Source organism: Sturnus vulgaris, chromosome 1 (genome assembly GCF_052056855.1).
Source record: "Sturnus vulgaris isolate bStuVul1 chromosome 1, bStuVul1.hap1, whole genome shotgun sequence".
In the NCBI taxonomy this organism is placed as follows: domain Eukaryota; kingdom Metazoa; phylum Chordata; class Aves; order Passeriformes; family Sturnidae; genus Sturnus; species Sturnus vulgaris.
Genome location: NC_142243.1, coordinates 28658578 through 28679299, shown reverse-complemented (window position 1 = coordinate 28679299; position 20722 = coordinate 28658578). Strand labels below are relative to the sequence as shown.

Below are 20722 nucleotides of genomic sequence, written 5' to 3'. Positions count from 1 at the left end.
GATAATGCTATATAAACGAATTTATAAGTGATGAAACTGTCAAAGTGCAGTTGTGAGAGATTTGCACATACACTTTGAAAAGCTATGATTTAATGCTTTGAGTACCATTCTCAACGTTCCTCTAAGGGTAATATTGAATTGCAAACATTAAATCCATAATAATTTGATCACTTTAGACGGTATTTTAGATAAAGTGTTGAACTATGCCTTGGTATAAAAGCAGTGGAAACATCTACATACAAGTCCTGAAAGGGAATAGGTAACAGTTTTCAGCAGTTAGTCACTTCTTGTCTACTGAGGAGTTGCCAGGTCTGGGATCTGTCAAAAATGGGTAGGCTTTTTTCATTTTTTTTTTTTTTAATCTTGCCTTTAGCTCCTGCAGAGTCCTCACACGAGTTCCTGCCCGCACAAACTTGCTGTCCTGCCGCCCCCCATGGCCCGCAGCCCCTCTGCAGCCGCATCAGCAGGTGGCCCCAGAGACCCAGCACAGAAACTCAGAGCTCCTGATAAACCTCAGGAGCTTCAGTGCACTCTCTCTCTGTAGTGGAAGTGGTTATAAGCTTTTACTTACCAATGGGAAGGAGAAAAGTAGAGATGCCCACGTGGGAGAGTGGGCAAAGGACCTTCCAAAGGGGCAGTGGCTTCGGCGTGAGGGCAAACAGCTGCAGCAGCAGCCCTGGATGCCAATGTCTCTGCATCCCCTCTCTTGGTGCTTTCCCATCAGCTACTGTAGCGCTTTCCCAACCTCTCTCTGCTGCTGAATCCACAAGTGAGAAAAGATCTGTCAGCGTGATGAAAGTTTTCCTGCAGTTTTGACCAGAAATTCCTTTCTGGAGCCAGGAAAGCTTGTCCTCTACAAATTTCTTAAAGCTGGTACATTGCCATGAAATCTTTTGATTTAGTAAATTGTCATTTCCAGTAAAGAACTATTTAATGATTATTTTTTTCCCCCCCTGAGATTGCTCTTCTTGTTTCAGTGGAACCACAAATAGGAAAAGTCAGATCTTGGTATGGGAGAAGTTTTCATTTCTCCCTATGAGTTCCACTTCTGTAAATGATCTTTAAAATCCTTCCTGTGAAAAATAAAGATTACAGTGCAAGAACACATTAGTAAAGAACTCTTCTTTGACAGTTTCAAATTTACCTGTATATTTATATAAAATTTCCTTCATCCCACCACTTAGCAGGGAAATCCTAGTACTCTTGTGAAAAGTAAGTTAGGAAATAAATATGAAGATGATCCTTCTTTCCCCTTTGAAGTCATCTGTAAATACCACCAAATTGCTTCTGATACTTTTAAGGAAAAAGCATATAATTTTTTAACCCTGCTTTCAATCCTGTAACCATTTCCATGAATAATCTGAAAACCATCTGGTTTGGTTTTCTGTTTTTTTTTGTTTTTTTTTTTTTTAATCAATTTCCTCTCCATTCCTTTTTTTAAGAAAATCCTGCTGTTATCATGCCATTAGACAGAAACTTAGTCCCCCTCTACTACCTTTTAATTCCTTTACTTCTTGGAAAGCAGCTTCCGAGACAGAAACAGAAACACTCCTTAGGTAATTTGTGGGGCAGCTGTGATCCATGAAGCCTTTAAATGTCGATTTTGAAATCCCAGGTGTCCCAGCCCTGCCAGGTGATACTGCAATGGCCTCAGGGTTTTGTCCTTGTGTTTCAGACATTGTCTGGTGTTGAAGCCAGCAGACTAAGCTGATATTGCAAGGTCCTAGTCCTGGTTTGTCACAGTGTGATATGTCTGTGGTGACTTTCTTGAGCACATCAGTCACATCACTGGGGTGAAAGTGTAGTTGTTTCACAGCCTCAGTGTGCCTTCTAATCTATTGGGTGGCCCTTTTGAATAAAACTGAGAGAATACTGGTTTTACATGCTATGTCCGGACCTACACTAAAGGAATTTCCTATCCAGGAGGCTTGTCATGGCTATAGGACTGCCTTTTTGGATGTCAAAAGATTTGATTTTTGTGAAAAGGACAATAGGAATTTGGAAACGGAATTTTCAAATTTTCCTGTGCTTCACAGGGAGCTCTTGTCGCCCAAACAGATATTCCCATAGTCCTAAAGAGATTTAAAGTTTTGAAGATACCTCTGTTACTGTTTAGTTTAGGAAATATCTCTGTATTTTAGAGAAGTATTAACTTTCCAGTTCAGGTGATATAACACAGTGTCAGGTAAAAGAGAAAAGAAAAAGATAAGCCTTTTTCTGAAGAAAGCAGAGTGACTTTTTTAACATATGAAAGTCTTAGAATTTTACTCTATTGCTCAGCCAGCTAAGCAATTAATTGTGAAATTCCTGAGATTTCATCTGTATCTAAGATACCACGATTTCCCAAGTAAGCACAGTTCTGATATTTTTTTCATGCTAGTGTGTTTTAAGTACTCTAAAACAATACTCTATACTGGGAATTTATGGGAGATACCATGAGAAAGTTAAGGTGAGAATTATAATTAACTTGGAAAGCCAAGTAAGCTGCCTTAGCCTCATGGTGCCTATGCAGGAAGTTTGGATGGAAAAGCTATAGTGTTATAAATTCTCACCTTGCTTAATCTGTGATAATTCTTCCCTATATGGGAACCTCTAATGTCAATACTGTGTTGCTGTCTGTTTCATATCGTACACAGCAAAAGCATTTAATACCAGAATTTATGAATTCTTATGTTGAATTTTCTACTTGCTCAGTTTGGCTTGTGGGAAATCACTTTTGATCAATTTATGTCTCATTTGCTATAGCACATCCAGTAGTAACATGATAATCACTATCTATGTATGGTATGTAATGTCTGTATTATGGATGTATTAGAAGAAGCAAGTATATTGTGCAGTGCTTTGAGCTTCTGATAGTACTTCATTATATCATCATGAATTTAGAATTGTATATCTAATGTATGTTTTCTTTCTCATTATTTCAGATGTTCAACTTGCCCATGGCTTTTTTCATTCCCCCTTCGGTGTTTGCTGTTCATTTACAGTTTAATCTGCTTTACCAGTTTTGGATACATACAGAGGTAAACCAGGTTTTTAAGCCATACCTAAACAGTTAGCCTGGAGCAGTGTCTTGGAAATCCACTAGCAGCTGATTTATTGTGTAAGAAAAATCTTTGTCTGACTTCTTTAAGGAGAAACATCTGTTCATTTTTATTCCTTTTTCTGAATATATATTGCTAAGTTTATAAGAAGCAATGAGGCCAGTTGGTCCCAATTAGATTTAAAAAAAAAAAAAAAGTAACTGTAAGGAATAGAAACTTCTTGCTATTTTAATACTGTATTTTTCTATCTTGCAGCCTGTTAAACATTTTTGGCAGATATGGAAACTGATTTCATTTCTAAGATAAATATTTTAGGGAAAAATACCCAAAAGCCAGTGTTTCTTAAAGATCATTTAGAGTTGTAACTAAAGTCAGATATTATTTCTTTCTTAATGCAAGTAATTCTCAAATGAAAAATGCTTTATGATTATCTGATGGCTATTTGTTTATGACTACACCACTTAATTTCTGTTTTGTAAGTGCATAGACCATATCAAGTTTACATATATATATGCTTAATAACACACTGTAATTAGCAAGATGTTTCCCACACTTCTAAGGTAGTTCAGTGGCCTTTGCCTTCTTCCTTGCATTACAACAAAGGGATTTAAAGGTACTTTATTTTATAAGTCAGTAGAATATTTCTCAGTAGCTCCACGTGGGCTGTGATCTGATTATTTCTATGACACTTATTCCTTTGTTTTTTCTGTCCAGACAGATGCCTTTTCCTCTCTAATTTCATGATGCAATATATAGGACAGTTCTTTGGGAAAGGAATTTTATTTTCTTGATCTGCTGTTTTAGGTGATTATGTTGTTTAAATTGGAGACTTATCTTTCCTGTGTGTTTCATTAAAAAAGAATAAAAAAATTAAAAATAAAACAAGATAGTTATAGTGGACCAATAGCAAACTTTGATTGTTGACGTTTTGTTTCTGTTGGACATATTTATAAATCATTAACATATATCTGATGGTGTAAAACACCATGTGAATAGGGAAGGCTTAGATAAAATGCCACACACATCACAAGAAGTGGCAAAAACTGAAGCAATACACATTTAAGCTATTTTTAAAAATTCAAGCACTCTTTGAAACGATACTGAATGAACATTAGGACTACTGTGGTAGCAAAATTTCTTTGACCATGCTTTAGGTTCTACAAATTAGTTTTAGTTTGGTAAAAAAATTATGATATGCCTTATCTATGTCTTCTCTGGTGTTTGAAGCCATGTCTTCCTTGTCTGAGAGGTTTCTAACATTCTGCTGTGTAGCAGTAACTCAATGAATCAGCACTGATGCGACAGTGCACATCTAAAGTTTCTAAAGTGAATTTCAGAGGCTTATGAATTGCCTACATCCCTCTAAAGTGCTAAATCCTGCATAGGGCTTAAAAGGAATTTCCATAGCATATGTGAAATGTGCCAAGTTTAGACACTAGCCTAAACAAGAATGAATTTCAGTCTCAATGAAAAGATAAGCGCTCCTCAGTATTGAATTATTGTGCCAGTAGAAAAACAATGGATCTTTTGTATTTTTGTATTAATCCAGTTGATCCACTCATAGAACTTTGCTTACAAGGGAAGTTATTCTTAATGTTGATTTTGTTGATTTTATAGCACAGCTGAAATTGGTTGAAATATGTTGAAGTCATGCTCTAAGGTCAAAAATTATGTCAAAATAGAAATAGGGTTACACCATGTATTAGCAGATTTCCTGCTCTCAGGGGCAAGGCATTGACAGAAAAAAGTAAGAAAAGGAAGGGAAATGGTATCAGCCATTCAGGTTTATGTTACCCTATATTTTTTGTGAAATTAATATGATGCTTCACCATTATATGGGTTTTCTTTGCAACAACTATTACAATTTAACTGTTTAAAGCTATTGTTGCTTTTTTTTTCCTGACAGTCCTTTTCTGAATTTTAATCATCTTAATTATCTTACATAGATTATATTAATATGAAAATCCTTTCTTCAAGTCTCTGTTTCTGTCAGTTTACTAACATACAAAGTTTGTTCAGGGCTGTAGCCTGGAGTTCAATAGCAAACAGCATCCTGTCTCAGTAAGTGCTGCTAGCGTTTGCTCTAAGAGCAGATATTTATCATCCCCCAGCAGCTCTGATGTCCTCTGGGAACACATGGAGGGTGCTGTTACATGTCATTAGGGGTCTAGGGGAGATAAACATTATTTCCATTCTGTCAGTGCAATATTATAGTAATGGAATAGTTTGCTTCTAAAATGAAAGAGCAATTGATAACTTTTTCCCCCCAGATTTCTATTGCTTTTCATCAGTATCAATTTCCTGAGATACAGTTTGGCCCCATATTGACTAGTCAAAGATGTTTAGAAATTGTCACTTCAGGACTTTTGAGTGCACATCTTTCTCTTTAAGAAAAATAAAATCTAGTAAGATACAGCGGGGTGAAAAATCTCTTTTCTTCAAAAGATGTTTTGTTTTTGTTTTTGTTTTTTTTAACATAGGACTGTAAAGGAAAGTACATACACAATTTATTCTTTTATAGAAGAAAAAAGTGTATTTAAGTAATACGAAAGAATTCAAGTACATGAAAGTTTCTGAGGGAAGATGTTTGAGAGTAATTTAAATTGAATTCAGTATTACAGAAGAATCATGCTGTGCTGAAACTTTCTATGCCATGTTTCAGCCTAGAGCAAAAGTTTATAGCCAAAATCAATCCCTGATATTTTCCTCTACTTAAATTTTAGATGTGTCCGGTGTTGTTTCAAACAATATTAAGAGATGTTTCCTGTGTTATAACTTTGACCTGTCTCATTATTTGTTATGTCAGTTTTTTGTCCAGCTTTACTACCAGCAGATCAGACATGGTCTATTTTATTTTAACTCAAGTGACTCGTATATTCTTGTAACTACAGTATCATAAAGATCAAAAGTACATATTCGTTCTACCTCATTTAGACTTCTGTATTTCCTACATGCTTGGTATGCATTAGTTTTTGTCATTTTATATAGAATAGTACAGCATTTTAAGCACTATAAATCTTATATAAAAATTACACTATTATTGTGGTGCTGGATTCTTTTACTATTGTTTATTATTAGAATGGACTATTAATACAGGAAAGGCATGCCTGAGGTAAATAAAGTTGGGTATGCTAGAGTGAAAATATAACTTAGTGACTTATGTCATGCATTTGTGTTCAACTAATTTTTTTTTCTCTGCATCCTGCATCAGTGGGCCAAGATCAGAAATAATAGATTCAAAGCTGAGTGCCAGGTCTTGCATTTTGATCACAACAACCCCATGGAGAGCTACAGGCTGGGGGAAGAATGGCTGGAAAGCAGCCAAACAGAGAAGAATATGGGGGTGCTGGTTGACAGGAGCTGAACATGAGCTAGTGTGTGCTCAGGTGGCCAAGAAGGCCAATGGCATCCTGGCTTGTATCAACAATAGTGTGGCCAACAGGACCAGAGCAGAGATTGTTGCCCTGTGCTTGGCACTGGTGAGGCCACACCTCAAATCTTGTGTCCGGTTCTGGGCCCCTCAATACAAGACATTGAGGTACTGGAGTGTGTCCAGAGAAGGACAAAGGAATTGGTGAAGGGTCTGGAGCACAAGCCTTACAGGAGTGACTGAGGGAGCTGGGGGTGGATAACCTGGAGGAAAGGAGGCTCGAGGGGGCCTTATCACTCTCTACAGCTGCCTGAGAGGAAGCTGCAGCCATGTAGGGGCTGCTTGCTTCTCCAGGGCAACCAGTGGCAGAACCAGAGGAAATGGCCTCAAGCTAGACTAGAGGAGGTTCAGGTTGAGCAGCATGAAAAATTTGTCAATTGAAAGTGTGATTAAACGTTGGAATGGGCTTCCCAGGGAAGTGATGGAGTCAATATCCCTGGAAGTGTTCAAGAAATGACTGGACATAACACTTCATGCTATTGTTTAGTGATATGGTGGTGTTTAATCAAAGGTAAGAGTTGATGGTCTTGTAGGTCTTTTCATACCTTAATAATTCTATGACTATTGTACCATGTAAATGACAATCTGAAATTATATCAGGATTTTTCAAGGATTTAAAATAAATCTCTAAGTAGCACCAAAGCATTGAAATAAACTCTTAATAATTTATTTCAACGAAAAATGAAAAAAAAAGAAATCAGCCCAAGAAATCCCCTGAGGAAAACATTTGACAGTGATGGGTTAGCTATTTTACTTGATGATCTTACAGTTCTTTTCCAATCTAAATGATTATAAGGTTCTGTGATCTCAATAAATCAAGAAAAAAAATGTTTTTGTTCTATCCTGTACAGTTTAGGTCAATTGAATGACTGAGATCTGCTCCTAAATAGTCTAGGAGAAATGCTTCTATGACCAGACAGACCATTCTCATCTAGATCATGCGGGAAGTAAAAAAATACTTCAGTCAAAGGGCACTAAAAAACTAATTTTTCAGAAGCCACAAAATGTTTCAGGACGGTTACTGACAGACAGAAATACTCCATTTCAGTTTATTTTTGCAGGTGATTCAGAATGTCTATGGCTTATATTAAACTATATCCTTCCATTATACATTTATTACAACCAATAAGTTAGGTGTGTTTATAACCTGATAGACACCTGTGAAAAACAGAAATTAGTTTCTGTTGGTTTAGCTGTAATTTTTATGAGATGTCAAACTGTATTTAGAAAGTATCAACTGATCCAATCCCTGATGGTAGTAATTACAGCAGCAGATTATTCCTTGCCTATTTGATCTTTGACATGTATTGGTTTCTGTTTAATTTTCTAATTTAAGGAAAGAATATGATCTGCCCCTTACCATACTCACAGAAGTCAGTTTTTCTAAGGCATCTCTTTTCACCTTGTGTAAGTCTTTCTACCTCATCCAGCTCTGGGAGCAGAAAAAGGTGAGCCACGACTATTAACCAGGAGTAACATGGGTGAAAACAGGTGGGGAATGGGAATAATTTTAGCAACACCTCATGCAGACTGGAAAGAGAGGCATAAAATTGCTACAGATACAGGGAAAAATACAATTGTTTTTTATCAGAAAAAACCCATTAGTAAAACTGAAACTTACTGAGGAAGTGTATGGTATTTGTCAAAAGGATATTTTTCATGTGTGCACGCACAGTGTGTACTGGTCTAAGTTTTTGTCTTTTTTTACTTTTGGCTTCTGCTCAATTTTCTTTAACAAAAAGCTTTGAAAGAGAGAAACTGGGAATTCTTCATGGTTTCATGCCCTGCACAGCCCATCTGAGTTCAGGTGAGCTCTTGTGGCCCAGTCCTTAAATTCTTACATCAATCAGATCATACCTAGGAAGATGGCCAGATTCAGAAAAAGAAACTTGTTTTGTTTTGACTTTATTTTCCAATAAGGAAATTAATCGAGCAGATTGAGGAACCAGGTAAAATTAAGGAAAATACATAAAAGTATACATAAGTTCTTCTAAGTAGCAGTACACCTGTGATTACTATCATATCAATAGCAAAAGCTATTCTTGAAATTCTAGAGGACATATTTGTCTTTTTAAGCAGAAGCTATTTGAGACAAAAATCTATTGGATGATGAAAGAATTGGATGAAAGAATCATATTTAGGACACTGAGATAAATAAGTGACAGCATGAAACAATAGATAAAATATTCAGTTATTAATTTCCAGGTCCTAACAATTAAGATTGGTCTATTTCTTTGCAAATTTAATTTTTCAGTTTTCCTAGACCTATTTTCTCTGCATTGTGTGTTGTAGTCTCATTTAAATAAGCAAGAAGACATTTCAGGAGCAAAAAAATAATGTTACAAAGTCTATTTCATCTATTTCAAGCACTTGCAGTAGGTTTTTAATCTGTTTCTCAAAACTGAAAAGTAAATTTGATCAGGAAATAAGACTTAGAATTTAAAAAGCATTTTAACAAAACTTATTTGACTATTACAAAACTTACTTGACTGTTACATGTTTTAGTGTTTGTTTTGGAAAGAAGATAGTTCTGTTCTTGTGGTTGATTTGTGGAGTTGAAGGAAGGTTTGGTGAAGACCAAAAGTATTGGATAGTTTGCAGATAAAAAAGGAGATGCCTTGTTGGGAACTAATATTATCTCTGGGCCTGGTTTACAAAGTAATATATTTATTCTCAGTTTACTGGACTGTGAATATTTCCTATAAGGTCAGTAAGATATGAGTCAAATTTAATGCATGAAAGTGTTGCAAAATCATGACATACAGGTGGTATTGAATGGATCACAGTGGAAATAGCATATAGTGGACTGATCTGATTTTCTGGCCAGGATAAGAAACATTGTTTGGCCTTTGTTTTGCTGCTGGTGTTTTGGTTTTTGTTTGTTGGGGTTTTTTTGTTGTTTTTTTCTTAATCTGAAAAGTATAATCAGTAAAAGGTGAAATCAGTAATAATCCAATGTATTGAGTGTAATTGTGAAACTGCAGTATCTGTTGAATTTTTGAAAGGTCACTTTGAATTCAAATACCAAATGCCAAGTAAACCTTTATTTTTCTTCATTCTAGTACATTGCTTCATTTAATGAAATAATGAATTGATTTCCTTTCATTTGGCCGTGTTAGCCAAAAATAGACACAGCTCTGTCTGATGTTCCCTTTCAAATTAGAAACACACACATCTGTCCCTGTCGGGTTACAAAGAATCAGAAACTTACCATTCAGAAGACTTTTGCTAAAAGTAATCAAAGAGATGAAGATAATTAGAGGTGATTACAGCCATTCTCGTAGTCTGATGTTCAAGGTTGTGTCAGTGAACATTCAATGATGTGATGATTTAACTGGAATTCCTAGAAACAGGCGACATCATCTGACAGCCTATTGCATACTTTCTCACTGTAACAAAGATCCAAGAAATTATTTAAAAACAATAGGGAAAGAATTATTTGCTGATTTGTATAAAGAACCGAACTTTGGTTTACAAAACAAAGTTCTTGCCCCATTCCTTGATATGAATGCTTTTATCATTAATAAATTCATTATTTGTCTGCTGGAAACTCTCAAATCACATGCTTATTCTGGAGACAAAGAGAACAAATTCTAAAAACACCAGGAAGGTAACCGTACTTTCTTTAATGCAGACAGTGACTTTGTAGGTCCAGATAGGACACAGACATTAAAGCTTAAGCATAAATCCAAGAAACAAAGAGATCTCACTGCTTCAATCCAGCCTGTCTGCCAAAATGGCTTATTAGATTTTCTGACCAACCTGTAGGATCAAAGTCTTGTCATCATTGCACTTGCCAGAACTCAGAAAAGAGCAGAGCTGACAACGCTATCATTAAACACAAATACTTGCAATAACTGTAAAATATGTTCCAGTTTTCCATGTTTCACTTGCCCCATGAGGGGAGAAAAGTATTGTCTTTCTAGACATATAAGGCATATAGCTCTGCTTTTTGTTTTAAATAAAAAGAATAACAAAAGAGAGAGAAAATAAAACATTCATAAGAGAGCACACTGTTCCTGTCCTGCTAAGTGTAGGCTGCACTTAAACACAGTATAATCAGGAAAAATGTAGCAGGATAAAGTCTGAGTTCCTTCCTTGGCATCTAAAAGCTCAGTGATAATTCAGAATGCCAGTGCTACACTTTAGTAGTGTCAGGATGAGCCTCTTATTTTAACTGTGTGCCAAATCCTATTTTAACTATGCTGTGCACCCAATAGCTCTGAATTCATGTAGCACAGGAGCCATGATCTTTTTCATTCAAAAGTGGCTGTCCCACGATAATAGGTTTATGTTGGTGGTTCACATTTGATGGGCAATAATCCAGACAGAAGAATCCTCCCCTATCCCTGTTGAAGCTGGGTCACTATTGAGGCCACAAATAAAAAGTTTATGGGACAAGAACATAATCAGTAACTTCAATTTGGATCCTAATAGTTAAGTCCTCGAGTTTGAGTGTTGGTTGCTGTTCTTTGCACGAAAGACTTTTTGCAAGCAGCAGCTGTGAAATGTTTACTTGAGCAACAGTGGGCCCTGACTATTGCTAATCTGCCTGCAGAAACCCTAAAACTAAAGATTGTACTTAAAGAATTTTATTTAAGTTACTTCTATATATTATGTCCCTGGAGAATTATGAAGATAAAAGTGAAGTGAGATACTTAAAGATGTAACACAGTTCAGTACATTCTGCATACTGGAAAAGGAATCTAAGCAACTCATTTACCAAATAAATTTAATGTAATAATGAAAGAATACCACATTAATAATGTTACTGTTCTTTGTAAATAAAACCCCTCTTTTTCCAGCTTAACATATTACACATAATGCTCTTGAGTTTTTCTCATAGCTTGTACTCATTGAGAATCTATTTAAATTAATTACAGCTTCAAAGCCAACAGAAAATTTGAAAGAGCTTTCTTTGTTAAAATCACAATGTATAGGCTGCTGACTATTTTTTGATCTGTTTAAAAAGGAAGATGAAGAGCCTCACTTGGCTATATTTTAGTTTATTTCAGGACTGGCATACTGATTTATGGCTTTTGGACTTTTTTCCTGCAATTGCCAGAATGTATTTGTCAGGCTGCTGAAAAATACTGAAATTGTAAAGCAATTTTTCTCCTGGAGTTTATTTAAAATGCTTAACTTGATATATGACTGAAAGTGTGACTTGCTCCATGCTCTGCTATTTGTAATGCTGCAATTAAACCAATCAGTTACTGTAAGTTTTTTTCTTTTTTAGTGGAAAAACTTGATTGAAATTTCCGATATGTGCCTGCCTTTCCCACAAGGCCTAATTGGACCTATACAGAAAACAAAAAGGTTGCATCCACTTGTTGAAACAGTTAACTTAAATAGTCATGTAAGATGCCAACTTGATTCAAACCTTGCCTCCTGGCTGAGGTGTAAAACAATGAAAAGTGACAACAGCCTGTCTTCAAGATAATTTATTATAGACACATTTCTTAAGTCTGCATATTTATTATACAAATATGCCCTGAACCAGACTGTCCATTAAAACTAGGCTTTCACCTCCCATTCCTACAATCCAGATTTATCAGAAATTCACCCTCTATAAAACTCTTTATGATCCCAACAGGCCTGATTCCTCTCACTTGTTTTATTTCCAAACTATAAATATTGTTTTTTCACTCCTCAGTGTGGAAATTCGGCTATATCCATTTTACATGCTTACTGGAGTAGAAAACTGCCTAATCAGATAGGAAAACAGTTGGTGGTGTATAAATCAGAGTTTGCCAAGGATTTCAAAGTGTGAAACTGGCAGACGAGCACATATCCTACGAGTTCTGCCTTTCCTCAGCTTCCCTGTAGAGATTTTACATGGCAAATCTGGTCACCAGAGCCATCTGTATAAATACGTGGGTATGTTGTCCTGAATTAACACAGCAGCTCTACTGGGGAATGTAATTAAGGTCATATTTTAGAATTTCCCCACCAGATTGTCTGAAATACAGATTTATATACCAGGAATGAGAATCTTACCTTGATTTTGATGAGGATATGACTTGTAATATGTGTTTTACTACCAACTAGTCTAACAGAAAGCCCAAAGTTAAGTTCAGAGTGTTCCTTAGTGATGCTCCAGGGATGAATTTACCCTCTCCTGTCCTGCAGATCAGTAACACTATGATATTGAAAATAATGCTGTGCTACAAACAGCTTTCCTTATGCTCAAAGGAAAAAAAATCAACCCAGAACTTTTTATATGCGGATGGTTTTACTGTAAGGTTGCCTGCTTTACTCACTTGACATTCCTTCCTAACATTGACGTTGAAACAGAGCTAAGTAAAGATTCATGTGGTAGTGGTGACAGGAGGAGTTGTTACACAAGATGTAAAGTTTCCCTTGGATTTCATGTCACGATTTTTTCTCATTACTTAAACAAGAACTGCATTGAAGTGGTGCAGGTACCAGGCAATAAAGATTTCCCTTGGTGCTGACAAACTCTGAGACCACAAACGGAGGTGCTTACATGCCACAAGAGATATTGCATAATGTTCTTTCCCCTTAGGCGAGGGATTGCTGTCACAAAGGAAACATCTTTATATAAGAACTGTTGTAGGAAAAAAACATTTAGTTCTCATTATATTTGAAGATTTCAGTTCCAGGATATTTTATTCAGTAACCTATGAAAAGTATTTCTAAGCATGCCTTATTTATTACACTGCTTTTGGAGTTGCTTCAATTATCATCAATAATTCTGCTTTTTTGTTTAGTGATACCCAAGTATAACAGAGGAAATATGTTAGTTTTTAAAGAAAGAAAGAAGAAGACATGTTTTGTGGCCAAAATTTTTATAAACTATATGTATGAGATGCCTGCATATTTGATATGCAGGTTTGTTTTTTGAGTCCATTTGTACGGATTTTGACAAGTGAAAAAATTTTTTTGTGGCAATGGGATGTTAAAAATTAACGGAAACAGGAAAAGAGTTTTGTTGGAATGTTGCAGTTCATCTATGGGTCACTGGCATGGGAGTTTAGGTGCACATGATGTGTTAATTGAGAAAGGAAAAATTTGAGACTGGAGTTGATTTAGAACAGTATGTGTCTGTATCAGGGAAAAAAACGCAAATGTAAACCCCCAGTCATATTGGTCAAAATACAGATAAGGTTATCTTTGGGCAACAATTGGGGTATTTCAGCTTTTAGGGGATTGGTAGCTATTTTTCTGTATTCCCCAAATCACTTTAAGTTGATGATATATAGAATAAGAATATTTTATGTGCAGGAGCAGACTTTTTTCTTTTGAGTAATATGAAATAAGGTTTGAAGTACTGATGGTAGAGTTATTGAACAATGACATTACAACTATTGTTGTTTTGCTTTTTAGAATACTTTCCAATAAAAAGGTCAGATACAAAAATTAGAGTAGCAGATTTAAAAATATTAAAATCCCAATTACAAGCATCAAAAGCTAAGCTGATTTTCTTATCAGATTTATTTGGTGTTCCTTAAAAGGTTTATTTTTTTTTTCTGGATATGTGAACATCGTGGAGCTCTTGCTCTAAGAAACCAATTTGAATACAATGATACTGTAAGCTGAAAATCTTTTTCTATCTGTATGGATGAAACTTAGTGATCTTTGTGCTTTGGTGGCTGGTTGCAACTGCAGTTGCAGTAAGCCAGGTTACTGCTACAAAGAATGCTTATGAGCTGCTTTGAAATTGCCATTCTCCAAGGAAAATGTCTGGACATAAGAAAGAGACAGAAATGAGGATAGACTGACAGATGAAAGGTAGATGGGTAGGTGGAATACCTGCCACTGCCTTTCTTCTCTCTAGATATTCTTTTGAACCAGGGATGTTGTTACACCACATTAAATTTTGTTATGAGTCAGTTCTTACAAAATTAATTTCTTTCGATGTGACTACACTAAGTTCCTGTCAGCTTGACAGGACCATGTCAGAATCTTGTCTGGCAAAAACTGTCTTATTATCCTATCCAATTTACTTCGGTGAAAAATCTGCTTGTAGGAGTTTTGCCCCAGGTAAGATAGCAGAATATAGAAAAATTCAACAAATTTTACAAAAGAGCTATGTTGTTTGTCATGTATGTGCTGCAAGAGCCTTCAAAATTCAGCTTTTCATTAGTGATATATTTCTGTTTCCTGAAAAGTTATATTTATAGTATTTATATATTTATAAATTTTTTGGCACCAAAGTTTTTCCTCCTACAGCAGTTTTTATTTTTTTTTTTAGGAATGAACTAAATAGCTACAAGTGAACTTGCTGATAGCAAAGGAAGTTTCTAGAAGTAGCTCCCTGTACTATTTTGACTATCTGGTGGTAAAATATTTTTGATGTGTTTTAGACAAAGCATTGATTTATGGATTGCTAATGCCACCACACTGGATTTTGGCTTTGTCAGGCACAGAGTTCTGCACCCCTTCTGAGTTTTAAAGTCACGTGGTTATAATTGTTGTCTCAGATGATATTTTCATCAGAGTGGGGCTAAAATGTCTTTGCAATGGAGGTGACCTTGATTGAAAAATGAATCAAAGTAGACTTGGATCTCAATCACTGATTATGCCTTGGAGAAGATATTTCAGTAGATTTTTAAATGTCATCACTTAAAGAAAGACTTTTAAAAGATGTGAGCAGTTTCATTATCCAAAGAAAATGCTTTCAATACTATTAGTCAGAAAAATTTACTTAAAGTTTTATATATAAATTTATAAAAGGTTTTACCCTAAGGTCCTTAGAGAGTCCCAAGACAAAAAGTTCTGCTTTAGCATAAGGATGCACTATGTAGACTTTCAAAAGGATGAATTTTAGTTTTAAAATTTTAATTCAACAGCTGGATATTGAGACCTGAAGGCATTCATTCTGAGGACATTTTGTTATAATCCACCTGTAGGATAAAGGTGAAGATTGCTAATCTTTACTGATTCCTTGCTCTCCTAGTGCACACTTGGTTTATTTTTACAAAAACTGTTAAAATACTGAGCTAAAAATGTATTAAAACCAACTGGCTCAAAGTTAGTTGTGGTCCACTGGATAAATCAGTGCTCTCTCAGGTGCTGGGCTGCAATTCAATTCAAAACATTTGTCTCAGATTAAATTAATTTAATGGTCACATCTCACATATATTGAAACAGTGAGATGTTCTGCTTGAGAAAGGCAGAAAATGGAACTAGCACGAATGATGGATCGTTTCTTACCTTTAGGTGGTCTTTTCAGACTTGAACTGATCCTGCTTATGTTGTCATTGGCTTCTGAGTTAAATGAAACAAAACAAACTTGTCTCAGGATTCTGTTTTTCTAGTCAAGTGTGAGAAGGATTTTGAGAAAGATGGTCCAAATATTACAATTCTCTGTACATGAAGAATTTTCATATTTCTATACTCCTTTAATTACAGAAATTCTCTACTTAACCAATTAAGTAGATGTTCTTTTTGCTGTTACTGCAGAGAAAAAAATGAAAAAAAAAGGTTTTTTTTCCTTTTATTATATTTACCTGATTCATAACAATTTAAATACATATAAGGAATATCTTAAATCTGCTTTTTGAATCTAAATCTTCTTGCACTTGTAGAACTGTAATTTAAACAGACATGCAACTGCCATATTTCACGACTTTGTTCTGTAAACCTTAAAGTAATGAAAATCCTTTTTAGTTGAATGGACCCACTCTCAAGGGTAATGATTGGCCCTCTAAATGTTTTGGTGGTTTTTTGCCATTATTATCTTATCTTTATTATTGTATAACAGATCACTCCTTTAGGCAGTATGAGTATTAATTTACTAATTAAATTATCTAAAAGGAAAAGAATTATAGATTCTTGGATTTATTTCTTAAAGTCTAAGCATTTTTATTTAGCTGGTTTAATGCCCCCTGTTCCCTTTTATTTGCAAGACATTGTGGCCATAATCAGATGTGAATAGATACTGTTCCAGAGTATATTGTGAATAGGTGTCCTTTTGGTCATCCAGTCATTGCATCAATTTGTGACAGATGGATTTGCGTTTGGGATTAAAGAATGGTTGCTGTGTTCAGGTGTCCACACATTTCTGTTTAGCTGACCAAAGCACCAGATTTGAAGTCAGTGCTGGCTTTCCTCTAAATCCATAGTAGCTGAGAGTACCTAATTTAGCAGAAATCCTGCTGACATAAAATTAATTTGTCAGCATTTTCTGACAAAACCTGAAATACTAGAGTGGTCTTTTGGCAATGGATACTTCCTATAATTTTTGGTTTGGTACTAAAATGATCAAGGCTGCCTTTCTGTACTGTTGAGTCATTGTCTTAGATTGTAGCTCCATGATGAATTTTTGCTGATCTACTGTCTTTTCATGCCTCTGGCTCATGACAGTATATTTGTGACCATATGTTGGACCAAAATCAGGAACTGATACAATTAAACTAATTTAGAAAAACAAAACAAAAGCAGTTTTGATTTGCATCAGTTACCCAATCAGGTTTGTTGTGTTAATGCATTTGGGCTGGGGTAAAAGGAAGTTACTGGTAGAAGAAACAAGCAGTCAAATGTACTGAAGGGGGAAGGAATACTTTTTTCTGGGTCAATGCCAGCTATTTGCTGGCATAAAATGTTTCCATAACTGGTGTCATAGAGTTGCACTGAATCCCAAGCAGTGTCACTGGATGTGGATAAGAAAAATGAGTGAAACAATTTGTATGGACTCACAGAACATCAAGGTTGTAAGTGATCTTCAAGACCAGTAGGTCCAACCATCAACCCAGCATCACCCACCAGAATCACACCTAAGCCATATCCCCCAAGTGCCACATCTAGATCCTCAGGAACTTTTCCAGAGATGGTGACTCCACCACCTCCCTGGGCAACTTACTCCAATGCTTAATCACTCTTTCAGTGATTTTTTTTTTCAAATATGCAGTGTGAACCTCCTCTGACACAACTTAAAGCTGTTTGCTCTTGTCCTTTCATTTGGGACATGACAGAATAAACCAACCCACACCTCACTTCAACCTCCTTTCAGGGAGGTAGAGAGCAGTGAAGTCTTTCCAAGCCTCCTTTTTACCAGATTTCTAAACAATCCCGGTTCCCTCAGTCACTCCTCACCTGATGTGTTTTCTAGACCCTTCACCAGCTCCATTGCCCTTCTCGGGACATGCTCCAGCACCTCCATGTCCTTTCTTGAAGTGAGAGGCCCAAAACTGAGCACAGTAGTCAAGGTGCAGCCTCACCAATGCTTAGTACACTGGGAAAATCACTTCCCTGTAATTCCATCTTATTATCAGTTCATGATTGCCAGTTCTCTCAAAGATTCTCATGGAATAATGATAAAAACAATAAGAAAAAAAATCACTTCTAGATCAAAAGAAATTAGCTTCCTGATCAAAAGAAATTTAATTTATAACTTGTATTTTAATATTTTGTAAATGAAAAATTTTGTAAGTGTAATACAGTGAAATGGTTCAGAAAAAAATATTGCACTTCTGTCTTTTTATGCAGTTCTCCAGAAGATAAGCATCCTCTCTTTAGCTTTTCCTCCTTTTCATTTCTCTACTTCTTCTTGGTCTTACACAATATTTCAAATTAATTGAAACATTACATTTTTTAAGGTTATCACCAAACTTGGGCCTCTGGAATGGATACTTAATACTCCCAGTCATCACAGAGTTCATCATGGTAAGATAAAAGTGGAGCCTCTTACTCCGTTTTTTTTCCTCAGGGTCACTATTTGTATAGTAATAGTATATATAGTAAAATTGTACTGTAAAATCAGTTTTACAGAAAGATTTAAATTTGGACCTCTACTTCAGAACTGGTCCTTGTTCAGCTAGAAATTTCATATTTTTAAAAGAAATATATTCAGAATTTATGTTTAATTTAAACATTTTTATGTTTAAGATTAATTATTGAGAAGAAACTAAGTCGGGATAACATTAAATAATTTGAAGACTTTGAGCAAAAAAAAAAAAATCAGTGTTTTTAAGTATGAAGTGTGATAGAAAAGCATCTCATCCTTCCCTGACTACTGAATCATCAACATACACACTTTTGCACTCAAAATCAAGCACTGTATATGTGAAAAACATGGCTAGGTTTTAGAAGACCATTTAAATATTTTAATGGAATTTGATTTCACCTGTTTGAATTTTTGGTAACTATCACTTCAGAGAAGTGAATGATGATTCACAGAAATCAATGATGATTGATTTTTAATCATTATTCAGAGGTCTTCAAGACTGTACTGCATAGGTAAATTGCATATGTAAATTGTATTAATAACTTCACTGCATACTGGAAAATGAACATATCTGAGAAATAGAAATGGATTTCACTGTCCTTAGCTCATTCAATGTGCAGATAGTAAGTTTAAAAAAAATTAGAGGAACGGAAGAGCAATTTGAAACAGACTCAAATGGAGTTACACGTACAGAGGATGTTACTAATGTTTATTGTATCCTCACAATGACTGTATCCACAGTGGTGGCGCTGTAAGTGTCTAGTCCTTAAAATTTGCACAACTACTGGTAATCCTCAGGGAGAACTCTGCTCTTACTTGCTCAGTTTTGAATCTGAAATAATGCTCTCATCCGGATTGGGGTTAAACTGAATCATTATGGAGCTGATGAGGAGCTCTACAGTTGCTCCAGATTATCTCCACGAATTTAGGGATGTGTAACCAATGTTTCTTCACTCATAACTCTGAGAGAACTGCTTATATACAAATACATTCCCTAGAAAACTTTGAAGGATCAGCTTTCCTCACACTGAGATTAGTAGTGCAGGATCAGACACATGACATAGAGATACCTGACAGATATTAATGAGATGACTCTACATATATGTCTTTTGCATACATTTCCTTAGATATAAACTGGTAGAATAATTTTTTATTTGCTTTTTAGTTTGTCTTTTATAAATATATTTTGACCTGGTTTTATTCTCCTAATTTCACAGAAATTTTGGGCATGACACATTGGATTTGTATGTATGAATCTCTATGTTTGAATAAGGCTATTAAGGAAAAAATAAATATGTATATAAGTATGAGGAGTGGTGGGTTAGCTATATTTTAAAGTTATTTTTAGATTATGAAGTGATTAAAATGATTATTTTCCTTCATAATTCAGTTCCTAATATTCTTCTTTATCCTATTACTTGTCTCATAATTGATTTTTATTATAGGTAGAAATCCTTACTGCATTGACAAGAATTATGGTGGCACGCTTATTATCTGGGACAGGATATTTGGTAAGTAACAGAAGGTGTTCTCTGTCATATTTAGTCAGTATGGCAAAAATATATATACTTTTGATTTTGATTGTCATTCTTTTTTTTTCTTCTTCCATCAGGAACATTTGAGGCTGAAGATGCAAAAGTTGTATATGGCTTAACACATCCAGTGAATTCATTTGATCCCATCATGCTCCAGGTGCTATAGTTTGTATCACTGATTCTGATATCTTCAACCTTCAGTCATCTTCAAAAGAAATGCCTCTCTTAGGCACAGTTGAGGCCATCCTTGCATTGTTGACCAGTCAATTACATTATCTACAATTTCTTCCGTATTTCATTATGAGACAGCCATTTTTACTTAATGCATTGAGTATATGCAGAGCTTGTAGTAATCAGGAAAGTATATTGCAGTAAAATTAACAAATAATTAGAACAGTGATATATAAGGTGTTGGACTGAATGAGATGTGTTTTTCACTGCAATGCATAGTGAAGCACAGACAAAAGTATATAATAAAAAAAAAAAGAAAACTAATTAGTGTGGTGCTTCTTAGATTTATTGCTCCAGGTTTCACTTAAGCTATGTAAAAATTCTCTGCAAAGAACATGAGAAGCATTGGAGTCCATATTTGTTTTTCATGATTGTTCATCCAAGTAGGAATCTCAAAGAAAGAGAAATTTTACTGTCAGGGCTGTAAAGTGTGAGGATGTGCAATTATATCCGTTTCAGTTAGATCCTAGTAATTTGGTTATTGAGAGTATATCACTTCAAGGTCCCAGTAACCAAATCATACAGCATAAATATAGCTATACGATATACCACTAAATACTCAAGAGTGATTACAGGAGGCACAGATGGAAAAACAGATTTTCCTCTGAGCAGAAGTCATTTTAATCCTCACCAAATTAACCAAGGCCTTCATATTGCTTTTTCCTATTTCAGCCAGGTTTTCTGAACCGTCTTCGTCTATTCCTAATTTATTCTCTTTACAGAGTTTGAAAAATCATTTATTTGAAAACTAAAAATTAATAAAATGCAATGTTTTATTAATCTTTATTTTGTG

The 20722-nt window shown here is 35.2% G+C and overlaps 1 protein-coding gene across 2 annotated transcripts in view; it reads left to right on the top strand.

Moving 5' to 3' along the window:
• The window catches only part of AGMO (alkylglycerol monooxygenase), a 186660-nt gene that overhangs the window by 78863 nt on the left and 87075 nt on the right, over nucleotides 1-20722 (top strand). For both annotated transcript variants that reach the window (XM_014893618.2, XM_088162450.1), the window contains 4 exons: nucleotides 2925-3020; nucleotides 18036-18102; nucleotides 19609-19674; nucleotides 19776-19855. In XM_014893618.2, coding sequence (XP_014749104.1) covers nucleotides 2925-3020; nucleotides 18036-18102; nucleotides 19609-19674; nucleotides 19776-19855 — 309 coding nt within the window. The remainder of the gene's footprint in view (nucleotides 1-2924; nucleotides 3021-18035; nucleotides 18103-19608; nucleotides 19675-19775; nucleotides 19856-20722) is intronic.